At 54.8% G+C, this 18,214-nt stretch overlaps 1 protein-coding gene across 1 annotated transcript; it reads left to right on the forward strand.

The window, feature by feature from the left end:
* Positions 1-206: 206 nt before the first annotated feature.
* Positions 207-18,208, forward strand: LOC142483467 (rho GTPase-activating protein 1-like; the record flags this gene model as incomplete). Its single annotated transcript, XM_075583479.1, has 6 exons — positions 207-314; positions 581-657; positions 8,028-8,105; positions 8,406-8,534; positions 8,973-9,076; positions 15,379-18,208. Coding segments are annotated over 6 exons (676 nt in total), but the record flags the coding sequence as incomplete, so codon positions are not given.
* Between the last annotated feature and the right edge of the window lie 6 nt (positions 18,209-18,214).

Below are 18,214 nucleotides of genomic sequence, written 5' to 3' on the forward strand. Positions count from 1 at the left end.
CGCACATCCTCCAGTACTGACACTGGGGGAGACGCACATCCTCCAGTACTGACACTGGGGGAGACGCACATCCTCCAGTACTGGCATGTGATACCTGAAACCAATATGACAATAACTGACATAGGCAAGTAATAGACACGGCACGATATTCCCCAGCCTCACCGCCTCCTTTCTCTCTCCCCCCCCCCCCCCCCCCCCCCCCCCAGGCATGACGAGAACCTCCGATCCTCCTTAAAGTCGATTCCAACCAGCCAGAAGCCCACCCCTCCTCGCCCTCCACTTCCAAATCAGCAGTTTGGGGTCTCCCTGCAGCAGTGAGTACACCATCGCAGAACCTCCCTCCTCCTCTGTGCACCCCCCTCAAGTCTTTCCCCCCCCCCTCCCCCACCTCTTCCTCATGTCTTCCTCCCCCTCATGTCTCCCTCCCCCTCATGTCTCCCCTCTCACTCACGTCTTCTCACCGCCCCGTCACGGTTCGTTCTCACCCCCCCTTACCCCCCCCTCACATCTCATCCTTGACTTCCTTCTCACCCCCACCCTCCCCCTTTCCCCTCCTTCTTTCCTACCTTCCTCTCTGTAGGCTAAGAAATAAGAGCGCTGAGAATGCGCACGTACCCCAAGTTGTGCAGGAGACGGTCACTTACCTGAAGCAGAACGGTAAGTACAGGACGCGGGCGCTAATCCTTTTTATCGGTGTAGCGTTTCCATACAGTGGATAAAATGCCGGCAAATTCCTAGACTTGGCTGTTCTTGCTAATGTGCCAGGCCCTCTGACCTCTCACCTTGACCCCTAACCTCCGCAAGCCATTGATTTGGGGAGGATTCCGTCGGTTAAAGATCTGTTTTTTTTTTTATTTCGTCTCCTCGGACATTGAGGGGTTTTCCTTTTCAGTGGGGACCCCCCTGCTTGGGAGGGGCTTGTCTGCCGATTGTTGTCCCCTAACTCCCCTCCCCTGTCTGATTTGGGGGGTGTTGCCGGTGTAAACTCTTGTTGAACACATGTGACTTCACACAGCACAGAGTTGCCACAGGAAGTCGGAGCAGCCAAGTCTCTGCTCCTCGTGTTTAAAAAACCAACGTATATCTTAAATAAGAGGGGCTCAACTTCAGTCCCCCCCGACCTCCTCAACAGGTAAGGTTTTCAGGATAGCCCAACTTCAGCACAGGTGGCTCAGTCGAAGATTGAGTCACCTGTGCTGAAGCAGGGACTGATTGAGCCACCTGTGCTGAAGCACATACTCTGAAAACCTGACCTGTTGAGGGACATGAGGGCTGGAGTTGAGCACCCACTAAATTATACCTGATTCATTATAGTCCTAAAAGGAAGTGGGAATTGTTTTAATTTCTCTGACACAATTTTTTTAATTGTTTTTGTATTGATTTATTCTTTTTACGAGGGTTGGGGGGTCGGGAACAAGCCATTTACACCCCCCCCCCCCCCTGTGTGTATATGTAATATATATATATATATATATATATATATATATATATATATATATATATATATATATATATATATATATATATATATATATATATATATATATATATATATATATATATATATATATATATATATATATATATATATATATATATATATATATATATATATATATATATAATATATTTTAAATGGAGGAAACAAGATGAACAATAGAATCCCTTCTCGGAGTCCCCGCCTTGAAGGGAAACCTTTAAACTTTCAGAAAGCAGTTAGCGACAATCCAAGCATCTTAAAAAAAAAAAGTAAACTTTCTTTATATGCTTTTGCCTTTGATTACCTTTTTGTTGAAAACTAATTACCCAAGCTGGCGATCGATTGGTTTTCCCGTGATTGATCAGCAAAATCCTGTTTCCCAGGGTTCACTAAATGGCCGCCTTTCCGTTTCTAATCAGCTACAATGTATCCTTGTATTACTAAGGTAACATTATCTATTGTTACAGTCTGCAGCTCAAACTGCTGGGAATATTGGCAACAAATGATCCCAAACAGGAAATTGTTGCAAAGCTCTTGCACTGCTGGGAGAGGTGTGCTAAATCTGCTATAGAAATCACAGGATTATATTAAAACTCATAAAAATGGCCTTGAGTTGAATTTTAAAATAAAAACCACATGTAGGATATTGCATGGATTGCTCCTTTAACATGCGAACACCTGCCTGGTTTACACGGCGCTGTCATACGTACACGTGTCCTAAGCGTGACTCCAGATCACTGCTGCATGTGCACAATGTGACAGGAAACGTATTGTGAGGATCCGGGGGTCTGGCTGTGCGCGCGGGAGCCTGGCTGTGCGCGCGGGGGCCTGGCTGTGCGCGCGGGAGCCTGGCTGTGCGCGCGGGGGGGCCTGGCTGTGCGCGCGGGGGTCTGGCTGTGCGCGCGGGGGCCTGGCTGTGCGCGCGGGGGGGCCTGGCTGTGCGCGCGGGGGCCTGGCTGTGCGGGCGCGGGGGCCTGGCTGTGCGGGCGCGGGGGCCTGGCTGTGCGGGCGCGGGGGCCTGGCTGTGCGCGCGGGGGCCTGGCTGTGCGGGCGCGGGGGCCTGGCTGTGCGGGGGCCTGGCTGTGCGGGCGCGGGGGCCTGGCTGTGCGGGCGGGGGGGGCCTGGCTGTGCGGGCGGGGGGGGGCCTGGCTGTGCGGGCGGGGGGGGGCCTGGCTGTGCGGGCGGGGGGGGCCTGGCTGTGCGGGGTCCTGGCTGTGCGGGGCGCGGGGGGCCTGGCTGTGCGGGCGGGGGGGGGCCTGGCTGTGCGGGCGGGGGGGGCCTGGCTGTGCGGGCGCGGGGGCCTGGCTGTGCGGGGTCCTGGCTGTGCGGGCGGGGGGGGCCTGGCTGTGCGGGCGCGGGGGCCTGGCTGTGCGGGCACGGGGGCCTGGCTGTGCGGGGGCCTGGCTGTGCGGGCGGGGGGGCCTGGCTGTGCGGGCGGGGGGGCCTGGCTGTGCGGGCGGGGGGGCCTGGCTGTGCGGGCGGGGGGGCCTGGCTGTGCGGGGGCCTGGCTGTGCGGGCGGGGGGGCCTGGCTGTGCGGGCGGGGGGGCCTGGCTGTGCGGGCGCGGGGGCCTGGCTGTGCGGGCGCGGGGGGCCTGTCTGTGCGGGCGCGGGGGGCCTGGCTGTGCGGGCGGGGGGGGCCTGGCTGTGCGGGCGGGGGGGGGCCTGGCTGTGCGGGCGGGGGGGGCCTGGCTGTGCGGGTGGGGGGGGGCCTGGCTGTGCGGGCGGGGGGGGGCCTGGCTGTGCGGGCGGGGGGGGCCTGGCTGTGCGGGGGCCTGGCTGTGCGGGTGGGGGTCTGGCTGTGCGGGGGCCTGGCTGTGCGGGGGCCTGGCTGTGCGGGCGGGGGGGCCTGGCTGTGCGGGCGGGGGGGGGCCTGGCTGTGCGGGCGGGGGGGCCTGGCTGTGCGGGGGCCTGGCTGTGCGGGGTCCTGGCTGTGCGGGCGGGGGGGGGCCTGGCTGTGCGGGCGCGGGGGCCTGGCTGTGCGGGCGGGGGGGCCTGGCTGTGCGGGCTGGGGGGCCTGGCTGTGCGGGGGCCTGGCTGTGCGGGCGGGGGGGCCTGGCTGTGCGGGCGCGGGGGCCTGGCTGTGCGGGCGCGGGGGCCTGGCTGTGCGGGCGGGGGGGGGCCTGGCTGTGCGGGGGCCTGGCTGTGCGGGCGCGGGGGCCTGGCTGTGCGGGCGGGGGGGCCTGGCTGTGCGGGCGGGGGGGCCTGGCTGTGGGGGGGCCTGGCTGTGCGGGCGCGGGGGCCTGGCTGTGCGGGCGGGGGGGGGCCTGGCTGTGCGGGCGGGGGGGGCCTGGCTGTGCGGGCGGGGGGGGCCTGGCTGTGCGGGCGGGGGGGGCCTGGCTGTGCGGGCGGGGGGGGCCTGGCTGTGCGGGCGGGGGGGGCCTGGCTGTGCGGGCGGGGGGGGCCTGGCTGTGCGGGCGGGGGGGGGCCTGGCTGTGCGGGGGCCTGGCTGTGCGGGGGCCTGGCTGTGCGGGCGCGGGGGCCTGGCTGTGCGGGCGCGGGGGCCTGGCTGCGCGGGGGCCTGGCTGTGCGGGCGGGGGGGCCTGGCTGTGCGGGGGCCTGGCTGTGCGGGGGGGAGGGGCCTGGCTGTGCGGGCGCGGGGGCCTGGCTGTGCGGGCGGGGGGGCCTGGCTGTGCGGGCGCGGGGGCCTGGCTGTGCGGGCGCGGGGGCCTGGCTGTGCGGGGGCCTGGCTGTGCGGGGGCCTGGCTGTGCGGGGGCCTGGCTGTGCGGGGGCCTGGCTGTGCGGGGGGGGGGGGGCCTGGCTGTGCGGGCGCGGGGGCCTGGCTGTGCGGGCGCGGGGGGCCTGGCTGTGCGGGCGCGGGGGGCCTGGCTGTGCGGGCGGGGGGGCCTGGCTGTGCGGGCGCGGGGGCCTGGCTGTGCGGGGGCCTGGCTGTGCGGGCGCGGGGGCCTGGCTGTGCGGGCGGGGGGGCCTGGCTGTGCGGGCGCGGGGGCCTGGCTGTGCGGGCGCGGGGGCCTGGCTGTGCGGGCGGGGGGGCCTGGCTGTGCGGGCGCGGGGGCCTGGCTGTGCGGGCGCGGGGGGCCTGGCTGTGCGGGGGGCCTGGCTGTGCGGGCGGGGGGGGCCTGGCTGTGCGGGCGGGGGGGGCCTGGCTGTGCGGGCGGGGGGGGGCCTGGCTGTGCGGGCGGGGGGGGCCTGGCTGTGCGGGCGGGGGGGGCCTGGCTGTGCGGGCGGGGGGGGCCTGGCTGTGCGGGCGGGGGGGGCCTGGCTGTGCGGGGGCCTGGCTGTGCGGGGGGGGGGGGCCTGGCTGTGCGGGGGGGGGGGGCCTGGCTGTGCGGGGGGGGGGGGGCCTGGCTGTGCGGGGGGGGGGGGGGCCTGGCTGTGCGGGCGGGGGGGCCTGGCTGTGCGGGCGGGGGGGCCTGGCTGTGCGGGCGGGCGGGGCCTGGCTGTGCGGGCGGGGGCCTGGCTGTGCGGGCGGGGGGGCCTGGCTGTGCGGGCGGGGGGGCCTGGCTGTGCGGGGGCCTGGCTGTGCGGGCGCGGGGGCCTGGCTGTGCTCCTAGGGTAAAGGGGGAACTAACATCAGATAGGATAAACTCCCCTCAAAGAGACAGGAAAGGAATGAGGCACAATATAAAGGGGGTTCTCCGGGGAGGTGGAAACCTGCGGCCGACAGCCTGGTACTTGTAAGCCCCCAGAAGTTAGCGTGCCCCGAATATCTGGCAAATCTATGCCCGATATTTGGGTGCAATGTACGACTCTTCCCGTGTAACATACTAGATCAAATACATTTCATTACCCAGAAAACCACATGAGCCAAGAGAAAGCTAGCACACATGGCAACGAACGCAAGGCAAAAAATATTCTCACTTAATGCGAGAGACCTAAATGCCAAAGGATTAGCGCTTTCAGACTTCAAAAGACATAGTGCACACATTATCCTATTGCAGGAGACACATTTCAACAAGCGGGGCCCTCCAAAGACATTTAAACGGACAGACCCTAAGGCTGGGGTTCTCAACTTCAAACATCAAGACAACCCCCCTCCCCAACAGGTCAGGTTTTCAGGATAATCTTTGCTTCAGCACAGATGGCTCAATCATTCCCTGCTTAGCACAGGTGTCCCAGTCTTTGACTGAGCCACTGATTGAGTCATTTATGCTGAATCTGGAATATCCTTAAACCTGCCCTGTTGGACAGGGGGGGAGGCAGGGGACTGGAGGTGAGAACCCCTGCTGTAATGCAAACTTCTCTTCATGTGCCAGTAAGAAGAGGGGTTGCTATCCTAATTAAACAGGACATGCCTTTCCAGGAAAGAGAGATTTAAAGAGCGCGGGGAAGGCTGGGTCTGCGTGGTCGAGGTGGCCCTGGGTCATATTTATGCTCCAAATGACCACGGAATTGAATTCCTGAAGGGAACTCGAGAGGAATTTGAAGGAAATAGCTGATCTTTTAACCCGGAGCTAGACAAGTCCAATACCATGAACGTCCAAAGCATCCAAGGCACCCACCATGGAGCTAAAAAATGTACATACGTAATGCCGGCATTCCCACTGATTTGACCCTTAGAGAACATTTAAGTCGCACCCAGAGAGATTACACCTTCTACGCCCCACCACAAGCCGTGTCCTCAAGAGATGGGACTGACCACATGGTCCAAGCACAAACCCAGAACAATACAACTTAGGGCTGGGACCCGCTGCGCCCGGCGGCGCGGGCGGCTGCACGGGCTTTCCCCACCAGCAGGGGAATCCTCCCGAGCCGGTCCCGGTCCCCCCTGGCTGCACAGCTCACTACACGCTGTGACGCGTCAGCCGCTACGGGATACAAGAGAATTGTGATCCCTAGCGTTGACGCGTCACGTGGTGTGGCTGTGAGCCAATGAGGAGGGGAGGCTTCGGGAGGAGGAGAGGCTTCGGGGAGCGGGGAGGAGTGTGGAGGGACAGCAGCGTGAGTGCATGTCTGTGTGTGCCTGAGTGCGTGAGTGCCTGCCTGTGTGTGTGTGTGTGTGTGTGTGTGTGTGTGTGTGTATATGAGTGCCTGTGTGTGTTGCTTGTTATTACTTCCATCAGCAGCTCCAGCCCGAGCCCAGGGAGGGAGGGGGGGGGAGAGTAGCGGGTCCCTCCGCTCAAGCCACGCCCGCCTCCCGCTCAAGCCTCCCACTCCCTCCCGCTCCGGCTCCCGCTCCCTACAGACCGCATATCGCGGTCTGTGTCTGTCAGCGCCCCGTCTGTCTGCAGTGCGGGAGCGCTGACGGAGGGAGCGGGGCCTTAGCCTAAGGAGCCCTCTACTTTCTCTTAGGAAACCTTCCTGGAGACTCCACAAATCTGTGTTGAATCATGTGTAGGTAAACGAGAACATTGCAGAATCCATTAAGGAATACTTGGAGATAATTGCGGGCAGCTTAGACTCAAACTCGGTATCATGGGAAGCCCACAAAGCTTATGTAAGAGGAACCTGTATATAGGGTGACCATATTTTTCCACTGGACAAATTCTGCGCATTCCGCAGCTGGCGAGGGCCAAAAAAAAAAAGTTGGGACCCAGGACAAAGTCCCCCCCCCCAAAAAAAAACGGGACTGTCCCACAAAGAATGACAAAGTAAAAAGATTTGAGACTACAGGCTCTAGAGGGAGAACTCCAGTGGAGGAGGCGGCAATTGCATGGACGACACAGCTGTTCTATGAGAGGCAGACGGAATACTAGTGCCCAAACTGAAAGGGTTAAGGGCGAGAGTCGGAAGTTTCGCCATCAAAAAAGGGGAAATCACATATGACCCAGAGGCGATCGCCAAAGAATTGAGTAAATATTATTCAGACCTATGTAATGTAAACCAAATTAACTTGCTTGCTAAAATCTCCGAGTACCTCTCAGCAAATGTAACATCCAAAGGTAGCCAGGTCTGAATGAGTGGAATTACATGCTAAAATAGCAAATGCAGAAATGAGCGAAGCGTCTTCTTATTTTTTACTTTTTTAAATCGTCAAAAGCTCCGTGCCCAGGTGGCCTATCCAATATATATTACAAAACATACATCAATCAACTGGCCCCACGTTTTACTCCAGTTGCTGAATTCATTTACGGGAGGAAGGGATATCGCCCAGTCCCTGACGAGAGCTAATATAGGGGTGATCGGACAGAAGCCCCCCTTTTCGATGCGAGAGTTCTAGACCCATATCACGGCTAAACCCGGACCCGAAACTCTGTAGTAAAATCCTGGCTACGAGAATAGACTATTTGCTCTTTCGATCGAACCCCTTGTTTGTACAATCGGGGATAACCCTAACGTACGTTTCCAATCGACGTTGGTAAAGAATCCCTGTTCGTGGACGATGTTATAATGTCTGACACACCCCTAACATCTCTCCCTAACCTACGTGCACTGCTTTGTGAAGACGCCTCTATTTCCAGCTACAAAGGGAATTCCGATAAGTCGGAAGCATTAAACCTAACGTGGTTTGTTTTATTTATTTATTTTTTTACGCCCATAATTGCAAATTAATAAAAAAAAAAAAAAAAGTAGAGAAAAGATTTGTAGTATAAAGGAACTAACGTGCTCACGACCTTTGACCTTGTTTAACCCTGTCCCCTTCACAGCTATGAGCACCGAGGGTATCTTTCGGAGATCGGCAAACACGCAGGTGGTGCGGGAGGTGCAGCAGAAATATAATATGGGTGTGTTTTGAGCTGCCCTGATCTCACCCCCGTCCCAATGTCTGCAGTGATCAGAACCCCCCCCCCTCTTCTCACGTGGTAACCACACACCTTTTCCATCCCCTTCCTGTGTCCTCACTTCTCCTATAACTACCAGTTGTGTGACATCTTTGCCCCTTTTCTTCCTCCTAATTATCCCTTTGTCCTGCCCCACTCTTCACTAGTTAACGTGTAGCAACCTGTTTAGTCGTAGTTAACCCTATGACCGCTCAGCCCACCCCCCTCCCCTCCCTCTTACTGTTTATCCCCTCTGACCCCCAGGAGTCCAGGTCAGTTTCCAGCAGTACGATGATGTTCACCTTCCTGCAGTCATCCTCAAGACATTGCTGCGGGAGCTGCCCGAGCCGCTGCTGACCTTTAACCTTTACAGTTACGTTGTGGGGTTCTCCGGTAAGTTGGAACTGTTCTGTTGTCCCCGTTTTGTGCATGGGAACATCATCCGATTAGGCTGCCCTGAATTGGTTGTCACAGCCGTGCACTGGGAATATTGTCTCCAGCCCCACACAAAGCCGAACATGGTCTCACTAGGGATGTCTGTCCATCTCTTGCTTGGGCTCTGCCTAGAACAGCATGGAAGTGCGTTCCTTCACGCGCCTGTGCTCGATCCCGGCAGCGACTGCAGCTGCTGACCAAGTGCCGTTGAAAGGGGAAGGCGCATGAGGACTTGCATGCAAATAACAGATCTTTCCTCGAACATCTCGGCGTTCGGTGCACTACCCGCACCGTCATCCAATGCTCATATTTTACGAGAAAGAAGTTGTTTTTGTACGCGAGTTGTCTTTGTCTCTCCCGGAAAACTCTTCCATCTCATCCGCCTGCTGTTTTCAGGCATTGAGAAGGAGAAGCAGGTGGAATCCACGTGCCACGTTCTGCGGACGCTGCCCGAGGAGAATTACGAAGTGCTGCGATTCCTCACTTCGTTTCTGGTGCAGGTGAGGAGCTGGGTGTGAGAGGAGGAGATGGGGTGGGGTAATTCACAGGAGGTGGGTGTGAGGAGGAGATGGGGTAATTCACAGGAGGTGGGTGTGAGAGGAGGAGATGGGGTGGGGTAATCCACAGGAGGTGGGTGTGAGGAGAAGATGGGGTGGGTAATTCACAGGAGATGGGTGTGAGGAGGAGATGGGGTGGGGAAATTCACAGGAGGTGGGTGTGAGGAGGAGATGGGGTGGGGTAATTCACAGGAGATGGGTGTGAGGAGGAGAGGGGGTGGGGTAATTCACAGGAGGTGGGTGAGAGGGGGTGGGGTAATTCACAGGAGATGGGTGTGAGGAGGAGAGGGGGTAATTCACAGGAGGTGGGTGTGAGGAGGAGATGGGGTAATTCACAGGAGGTGGGTGTGAGGAGGAGATGGGGTGGGGTAATTCACAGGAGATGGGTGTGAGGAGGAGAGGGGGTGGGGTAATTCACAGGAGGTGGGTGAGAGGGGGTGGGGTAATTCACAGGAGGTGGGTGTGAGGAGGAGATGGGGTGGGGTAATTCACAGGAGATGGGTGTGAGGAGGAGAGGGGGTGGGGTAATTCACAGGAGGTGGGTGAGAGGGGGTGGGGTAATTCACAGGAGGTGGGTGTGAGAGGAGGATATGGGGTGGGGTAATTCACAGGAAATGGGTGTGAGGAGGAGATTGGGTGGGGTAATTCACAGGAGATGGGTGTGAGGAGGAGAGGGGGTGGGGTAATTCACAGGAGATGGGTGTGAGGAGGAGAGGGGGTGGGGTAATTCACAGGAGGTGGGTGTGAGGAGGATATAGGGTGGGGAAATTCACAGGAGATTGGTGTGGAGGAGGAGAGGGGGTGGGGTAATTCACAGGAGATGGGTTCTGCCGTCTTACCTCTGTTACTCTCACGTCTTACCTCTGTTACTCTCACGTCTTACCTCTGTTACACTCACGTCTTACCTCTGTTACTCTCACGTCTTACCTCTGTTACTCTCACGTCTTACCTCTGTTACTCTCACGTCTTACCTCTGTTACACTCACGTCTTACCTCTGTTACACTCACGTCTTACCTCTGTTACACTCACGTCTTACCTCTGTTACTCTCACGTCTTACCTCTGTTACTCTCACGTCTTACCTCTGTTACACTCACGTCTTACCTCTGTTACTCTCACGTCTTACCTCTGTTACTCTCACGTCTTACCTCTGTTACTCTCACGTCTTACCTCTGTTACTCTCACGTCTTACCTCTGTTACACTCACGTCTTACCTCTGTTACTCTCACGTCTTACCTCTGTTACTCTCACGTCTTACCTCTGTTACTCTTACGTCTTACCTCTGTTACACTCACGTCTTACCTCTGTTACTCTCACGTCTTACCTCTGTTACTCTCACGTCTTACCTGTTACTCTCACGTCTTACCTCTGTTACTCTCACGTCTTACCTCTGTTACTCTCACGTCTTACCTCTGTTACACTCACGTCTTACCTCTGTTACACTCACGTCTTACCTCTGTTACTCTTACGTCTTACCTCTGTTACTCTTACGTCTTACCTCTGTTACACTCACGTCTTACCTCTGTTACACTCACGTCTTACCTCTGTTACTCTCACGTCTTACCTCTGTTACTCTCACGTCTTACCTCTGTTACTCTCACGTCTTACCTCTGTTACTCTCACGTCTTACCTCTGTTACTCTCACGTCTTACCTCTGTTACTCTCACGTCTTACCTCTGTTACTCTCACGTCTTACCTCTGTTACTCTCACGTCTTACCTCTGTTACTCTCACGTCTTACCTCTGTTACTCTCACGTCTTACCTCTGTTACTCTCACGTCTTACCTCTGTTACTCTCACGTCTTACCTCTGTTACACTCACGTCTTACCTCTGTTACTCTCACGTCTTACCTCTGTTACTCTCACGTCTTACCTCTGTTACTCTCACGTCTTACCTCTGTTACTCTCACGTCTTACCTCTGTTACTCTCACGTCTTACCTCTGTTACTCTCACGTCTTACCTCTGTTACTCTCACGTCTTACCTCTGTTACTCTCACGTCTTACCTCTGTTACTCTCACGTCTTACCTCTGTTACACTCACGTCTTACCTCTGTTACTCTCACGTCTTACCTCTGTTACTCTCACGTCTTACCTCTGTTACACTCACGTCTTACCTCTGTTACTCTCACGTCTTACCTCTGTTACTCTCACGTCTTACCTCTGTTACACTCACGTCTTACCTCTGTTACTCTCACGTCTTACCTCTGTTACTCTCTACGTCTTACCTCTGTTACTCTCACGTCTTACCTCTGTTACTCTCACGTCTTACCTCTGTTACACTCACGTCTTACCTCTGTTACTCTCACGTCTTACCTCTGTTACTCTCACGTCTTACCTCTGTTACTCTCACGTCTTACCTCTGTTACTCTCACGTCTTACCTCTGTTACTCTCACGTCTTACCTCTGTTACACTCACGTCTTACCTCTGTTACTCTCACGTCTTACCTCTGTTACTCTCACGTCTTACCTCTGTTACTCTCACGTCTTACCTCTGTTACTCTCACGTCTTACCTCTGTTACTCTCACGTCTTACCTCTGTTACTCTCACGTCTTACCTCTGTTACTCTCACGTCTTACCTCTGTTACACTCACGTCTTACCTCTGTTACTCTCACGTCTTACCTCTGTTACTCTCACGTCTTACCTCTGTTACTCTCACGTCTTACCTCTGTTACTCTCACGTCTTACCTCTGTTACACTCACGTCTTACCTCTGTTACTCTCACGTCTTACCTCTGTTACTCTCACGTCTTACCTCTGTTACTCTCACGTCTTACCTCTGTTACTCTAACGTCTTACCTCTGTTACACTCACGTCTTACCTCTGTTACTCTCACGTCTTACCTCTGTTACTCTCACGTCTTACCTGTTACTCTCACGTCTTACCTCTGTTACTCTCACGTCTTACCTCTGTTACTCTCACGTCTTACCTCTGTTACTCTCACGTCTTACCTCTGTTACACTCACGTCTTACCTCTGTTACTCTCACGTCTTACCTCTGTTACTCTCACGTCTTACCTCTGTTACTCTTACGTCTTACCTCTGTTACTCTCACGTCTTACCTCTGTTACTCTCACGTCTTACCTCTGTTACTCTCACGTCTTACCTCTGTTACTCTCACGTCTTACCTCTGTTACTCTCACGTCTTACCTCTGTTACTCTCACGTCTTACCTCTGTTACTCTCACGTCTTACCTCTGTTACTCTCACGTCTTACCTCTGTTACTCTCACGTCTTACCTCTGTTACTCTCACGTCTTACCTCTGTTACTCTCACGTCTTACCTCTGTTACTCTCACGTCTTACCTCTGTTACTCTCACGTCTTACCTCTGTTACTCTCACGTCTTACCTCTGTTACTCTCACGTCTTACCTCTGTTACTCTCACGTCTTACCTCTGTTACTCTCACGTCTTACCTCTGTTACTCTCACGTCTTACCTCTGTTACTCTCACGTCTTACCTCTGTTACTCTCACGTCTTACCTCTGTTACTCTCACGTCTTACCTCTGTTACTCTCACGTCTTACTCTGTTACTCTCACGTCTTACCTCTGTTACTCTCACGTCTTACCTCTGTTACACTCACGTCTTACCTCTGTTACTCTCACGTCTTACCTCTGTTACTCTCACGTCTTACCTCTGTTACTCTCACGTCTTACCTCTGTTACTCTCACGTCTTACCTCTGTTACTCTCACGTCTTACCTCTGTTACTCTCACGTCTTACCTCTGTTACTCTCACGTCTTACCTCTGTTACTCTCACGTCTTACCTCTGTTACTCTCACGTCTTACCTCTGTTACTCTCACGTCTTACCTCTGTTACACTCACGTCTTACCTCTGTTACTCTCACGTCTTACCTCTGTTACTCTCACGTCTTACCTCTGTTACTCTCACGTCTTACCTCTGTTACTCTCACGTCTTACCTCTGTTACACTCACGTCTTACCTCTGTTACTCTCACGTCTTACCTCTGTTACTCTCACGTCTTACCTCTGTTACTCTCACGTCTTACCTCTGTTACTCTCACGTCTTACCTCTGTTACTCTCACGTCTTACCTCTGTTACTCTCACGTCTTACCTGTTACTCTCACGTCTTACCTCTGTTACTCTCACGTCTTACCTCTGTTACTCTCACGTCTTACCTCTGTTACACTCACGTCTTACCTCTGTTACACTCACGTCTTACCTCTGTTACTCTTACGTCTTACCTCTGTTACTCTTACGTCTTACCTCTGTTACACTCACGTCTTACCTCTGTTACACTCACGTCTTACCTCTGTTACTCTCACGTCTTACCTCTGTTACTCTCACGTCTTACCTCTGTTACTCTCACGTCTTACCTCTGTTACTCTCACGTCTTACCTCTGTTACTCTCACGTCTTACCTCTGTTACTCTCACGTCTTACCTCTGTTACTCTCACGTCTTACCTCTGTTACTCTCACGTCTTACCTCTGTTACTCTCACGTCTTACCTCTGTTACTCTCACGTCTTACCTCTGTTACACTCACGTCTTACCTCTGTTACTCTCACGTCTTACCTCTGTTACACTCACGTCTTACCTCTGTTACTCTCACGTCTTACCTCTGTTACACTCACGTCTTACCTCTGTTACACTCACGTCTTACCTCTGTTACACTCACGTCTTACCTCTGTTACTCTCACGTCTTACCTCTGTTACTCTTACGTCTTACCTCTGTTACACTCACGTCTTACCTCTGTTACACTCACGTCTTACCTCTGTTACTCTCACGTCTTACCTCTGTTACTCTCACGTCTTACCTCTGTTACTCTCACGTCTTACCTCTGTTACTCTCACGTCTTACCTCTGTTACTCTCACGTCTTACCTCTGTTACTCTCACGTCTTACCTCTGTTACTCTCACGTCTTACCTCTGTTACTCTCACGTCTTACCTCTGTTACTCTCACGTCTTACCTCTGTTACACTCACGTCTTACCTCTGTTACTCTCACGTCTTACCTCTGTTACACTCACGTCTTACCTCTGTTACTCTCACGTCTTACCTCTGTTACACTCACGTCTTACCTCTGTTACACTCACGTCTTACCTCTGTTACACTCACGTCTTACCTCTGTTACTCTCACGTCTTACCTCTGTTACTCTCACGTCTTACCTCTGTTACTCTCACGTCTTACCTCTGTTACTCTCACGTCTTACCTCTGTTACTCTCACGTCTTACCTCTGTTACTCTCACGTCTTACCTCTGTTACACTCACGTCTTACCTCTGTTACTCTCACGTCTTACCTCTGTTACTCTCACGTCTTACCTCTGTTACTCTCACGTCTTACCTCTGTTACTCTCACGTCTTACCTCTGTTACACTCACGTCTTACCTCTGTTACTCTCACGTCTTACCTCTGTTACACTCACGTCTTACCTCTGTTACACTCACGTCTTACCTCTGTTACTCTCACGTCTTACCTCTGTTACACTCACGTCTTACCTCTGTTACACTCACGTCTTACCTCTGTTACTCTCACGTCTTACCTCTGTTACTCTCACGTCTTACCTCTGTTACTCTCACGTCTTACCTCTGTTACACTCACGTCTTACCTCTGTTACTCTCACGTCTTACCTCTGTTACTCTCACGTCTTACCTCTGTTACTCTCACGTCTTACCTCTGTTACACTCACGTCTTACCTCTGTTACTCTCACGTCTTACCTCTGTTACTCTCACGTCTTACCTCTGTTACTCTCACGTCTTACCTCTGTTACACTCACGTCTTACCTCTGTTACTCTCACGTCTTACCTCTGTTACTCTCACGTCTTACCTCTGTTACTCTCACGTCTTACCTCTGTTACTCTCACGTCTTACCTCTGTTACTCTCACGTCTTACCTCTGTTACTCTCACGTCTTACCTCTGTTACTCTCACGTCTTACCTCTGTTACTCTCACGTCTTACCTCTGTTACTCTCACGTCTTACCTCTGTTACTCTCACGTCTTACCTCTGTTACACTCACGTCTTACCTCTGTTACACTCACGTCTTACCTCTGTTACTCTCACGTCTTACCTCTGTTACTCTCACGTCTTACCTCTGTTACTCTCACGTCTTACCTCTGTTACTCTCACGTCTTACCTCTGTTACTCTCACGTCTTACCTCTGTTACTCTCACGTCTTACCTCTGTTACTCTCACGTCTTACCTCTGTTACTCTCACGTCTTACCTCTGTTACTCTCACGTCTTACCTCTGTTACTCTCACGTCTTACCTCTGTTACTCTTACGTCTAAGGTCTCCGCTCACAGTGCTGAGAACAAGATGACAAACACTAACTTGGCTGTGGTGTTCGGTCCAAACCTCCTATGGGCAAAAGATGTGGCCCTCACTCTGAAAGCCATAAACCCCATCAACACCTTCACCAAGTTCCTGCTGGACCAACAGAGGGAGCTGTTTGAGGATCCTGAGCCCTAAGAAGGAGACCTTCCACTACAATGCAATGTCACTGCCAGTCTGACACCGCACAGCTTCCTGTCCCACAGCACTGTCCTGTACTATTACCTGTGAGCACTTGTGTGAATGTGTGTGTGTGTACACGTCTGTATGTGACACTTTGGAGCTGGGATCTCCATGTTGGATGATGGCACAACGATCTGCCCAATGCATATGGACAGTATGCCAGTGTGTTTAGCTGATGGGTGCCAGCTGATGCCTCTGGCAGGCGGGGAGCAGTTTAATTTCCTCGGTCGTGGTTGTGTAAGAGTTGGGTGTTGGATTTGAGCTGTGTCACCAGATGCATTCAGCACGTAATTGTTTTAGAGGAGCTGCTAGTCTTGGTTCTTATCATATTGTGACATTTAAAGTCACATCTCAGCTGCTGGTCACAGGCTATCTGCTCACATGTCCATAGGCAGCCACGCCTCGCTCTGCCTTCACGCCTCGCTCTGCCTTCACGCCTCGCCTGGTCCCCCCGCCTTGCCTCCATGCCCCTTCACGCCTCTCCATGGCTCTGCCTCCATGCCTCATCTTGCCTCCTTGTCCTGCCCCCCCACGCCTCGCCCTGCCCCCCCACGCCTCGCTCTGCCTCCATGCCCCCCCACGCCTCGCCTTGCCTCCATGCCCTGCCCTGTCTCCACGCCTCGCTCTGCCTCCACGCCTCGCTCTGCCTCCACGCCTCGCTCTGCCTCCACGCCTCGCTCTGCCTCCACGCCTCGCTCTGCCTCCACGCCTCGCTCTGCCTCCACGCCTCGCTCTGCCTCCACGCCTCGCTCTGCCTCCACGCCTCGCTCTGCCTCCACGCCTCGCCCTGCCTCCACGCCTCGCCCTGCCTCCACGCCTCGCTCTGCCTCCACGCCTCTGCCCTGCCTCCACGCCTCTGCCCTGCCTCCACGCCTCTGCTCTGCCTCCACGCCTCGCTCTGCCTCCACGCCTCGCTCTGCCTCCACGCCTCGCTCTGCCTCCACGCCTCGCTCTGCCTCCACGCCTCGCTCTGCCTCCACGCCTCGCTCTGCCTCCACGCCTCGCTCTGCCTCCACGCCTCGCTCTGCCTCCACGCCTCGCTCTGCCTCCACGCCTCGCTCTGCCTCCACGCCTCGCTCTGCCTCCACGCCTCGCTCTGCCTCCACGCCTCGCTCTGCCTCCACGCCTCGCTCTGCCTCCACGCCTCGCTCTGCCTCCACGCCTCGCTCTGCCTCCACGCCTCGCTCTGCCTCCACGCCTCGCTCTGCCTCCACGCCTCGCTCTGCCTCCATGCGCCTCCACGCCTCGCTCTGCCTCCATGCCTCTCCCCAGCACCGTGCCTCGCCCTACCTCCACGCACTTCTCTCGTATCCCTTTTCGCATCCTGGATTCCTTCATTCGCTTTCACATTTTGCATCCTCACAGTGCCATGTGTCTCCCATCTCCCCATTCTCTCTATGATTCTATGTAATCATAGCATAGCTAATCAATGTGTTCATACAGCCTCTCTCCCAGTGTCTCGCTGGCTTCCTAATGCTCTCTCCGCACTGCTAATAACGAAGGCTCAGGATGTTCCTCTTCTCATGACCAATATTTTATTGTACGTCCTTTGATCATAGATAAATGAGTTAGAATGATTACCCCCCCCCCCCCCATGCTTCTGCGGTGACGGACCATAGCATCCCCTCTGTCACAAGATGTGCCATTGATGTTTTATTTGTATCTCGCATACATGTACAACCTCCCAGACCCTTTACCTGGCGCACCTAGCTGTCTCCATACCTCCTGCTCCTATACCCCATACCGTCTTTCAACAAACCCATTCCCAAACGTACCCCCCCCCCCCTACTCACATTCCCAGGGTCCGCCGTTTGAAATCTCCATATCTTAATGACTTTAAGGAAGTTGAGCGTGTAAATCAGGAGTGGCCCACTCCAGTCCTCACGGGCCACCAACGTGTCAGGTTTTCAGGATATCCCTGCTTCAGCACGGGTGGCTCAATCCATCTCCGCTTCCGCACACTGATGGAGCCACCTGTCCTGAAGCAGGGATATCCTGAAAACCTGCCGTCTTGGTGGCCCGAGGACGGGAGTTGGCCGCCCCTGGTCTAAATGAATGTAGTGTCCCAGATGTATACAGTCTTGTAATCAAACCTGCATCTCCGAGTCCTTGCGGGACAGTGCCGCCTTTTTTTAAATGTGTGTGTGTGTGTGTGTGTATGTATAGTCATGACGCCGCTGGTTGTGCTTTGCTGGTTTGTGTATGCCGTATGTGTCAGTATTGAACTGTGCAAATCTGGAATGTTTTTATCCTGTTGAGTTACAGGAGTTGTGTTGGTATAAGACCGTCCCCTGCCGCCTCCCCCTCCCTCCTCCTTTTTTAAGGGCCTTATTCCTGTCCTGTGTAAGCGCTCCAGCCTTTCTCCCCAGGCCTTGTGCCCATTCCAGGCGCACTGCTGCGTGTACTCCCTGCGTATACTCCCTGCCTGGAGACGTTCTGCCTTCTCTCACTCTGCGTTATTAGTATCATGTTGCATTGTGCCCCAGCTTGCTCACACTCCTGCTCCATTCCTATATGATGGGTCCAATCCGGGATTCATCCTGTGCATTTGTGCGCGGCTGTCTTTTTCCAGACTGACCCCTTGCAAACAGTCTGGAATCGGCCAATATTC

The sequence above is a fragment of the Ascaphus truei genome, unplaced genomic scaffold (genome assembly GCF_040206685.1).
Source record: "Ascaphus truei isolate aAscTru1 unplaced genomic scaffold, aAscTru1.hap1 HAP1_SCAFFOLD_3251, whole genome shotgun sequence".
NCBI lineage: Eukaryota > Metazoa > Chordata > Amphibia > Anura > Ascaphidae > Ascaphus > Ascaphus truei.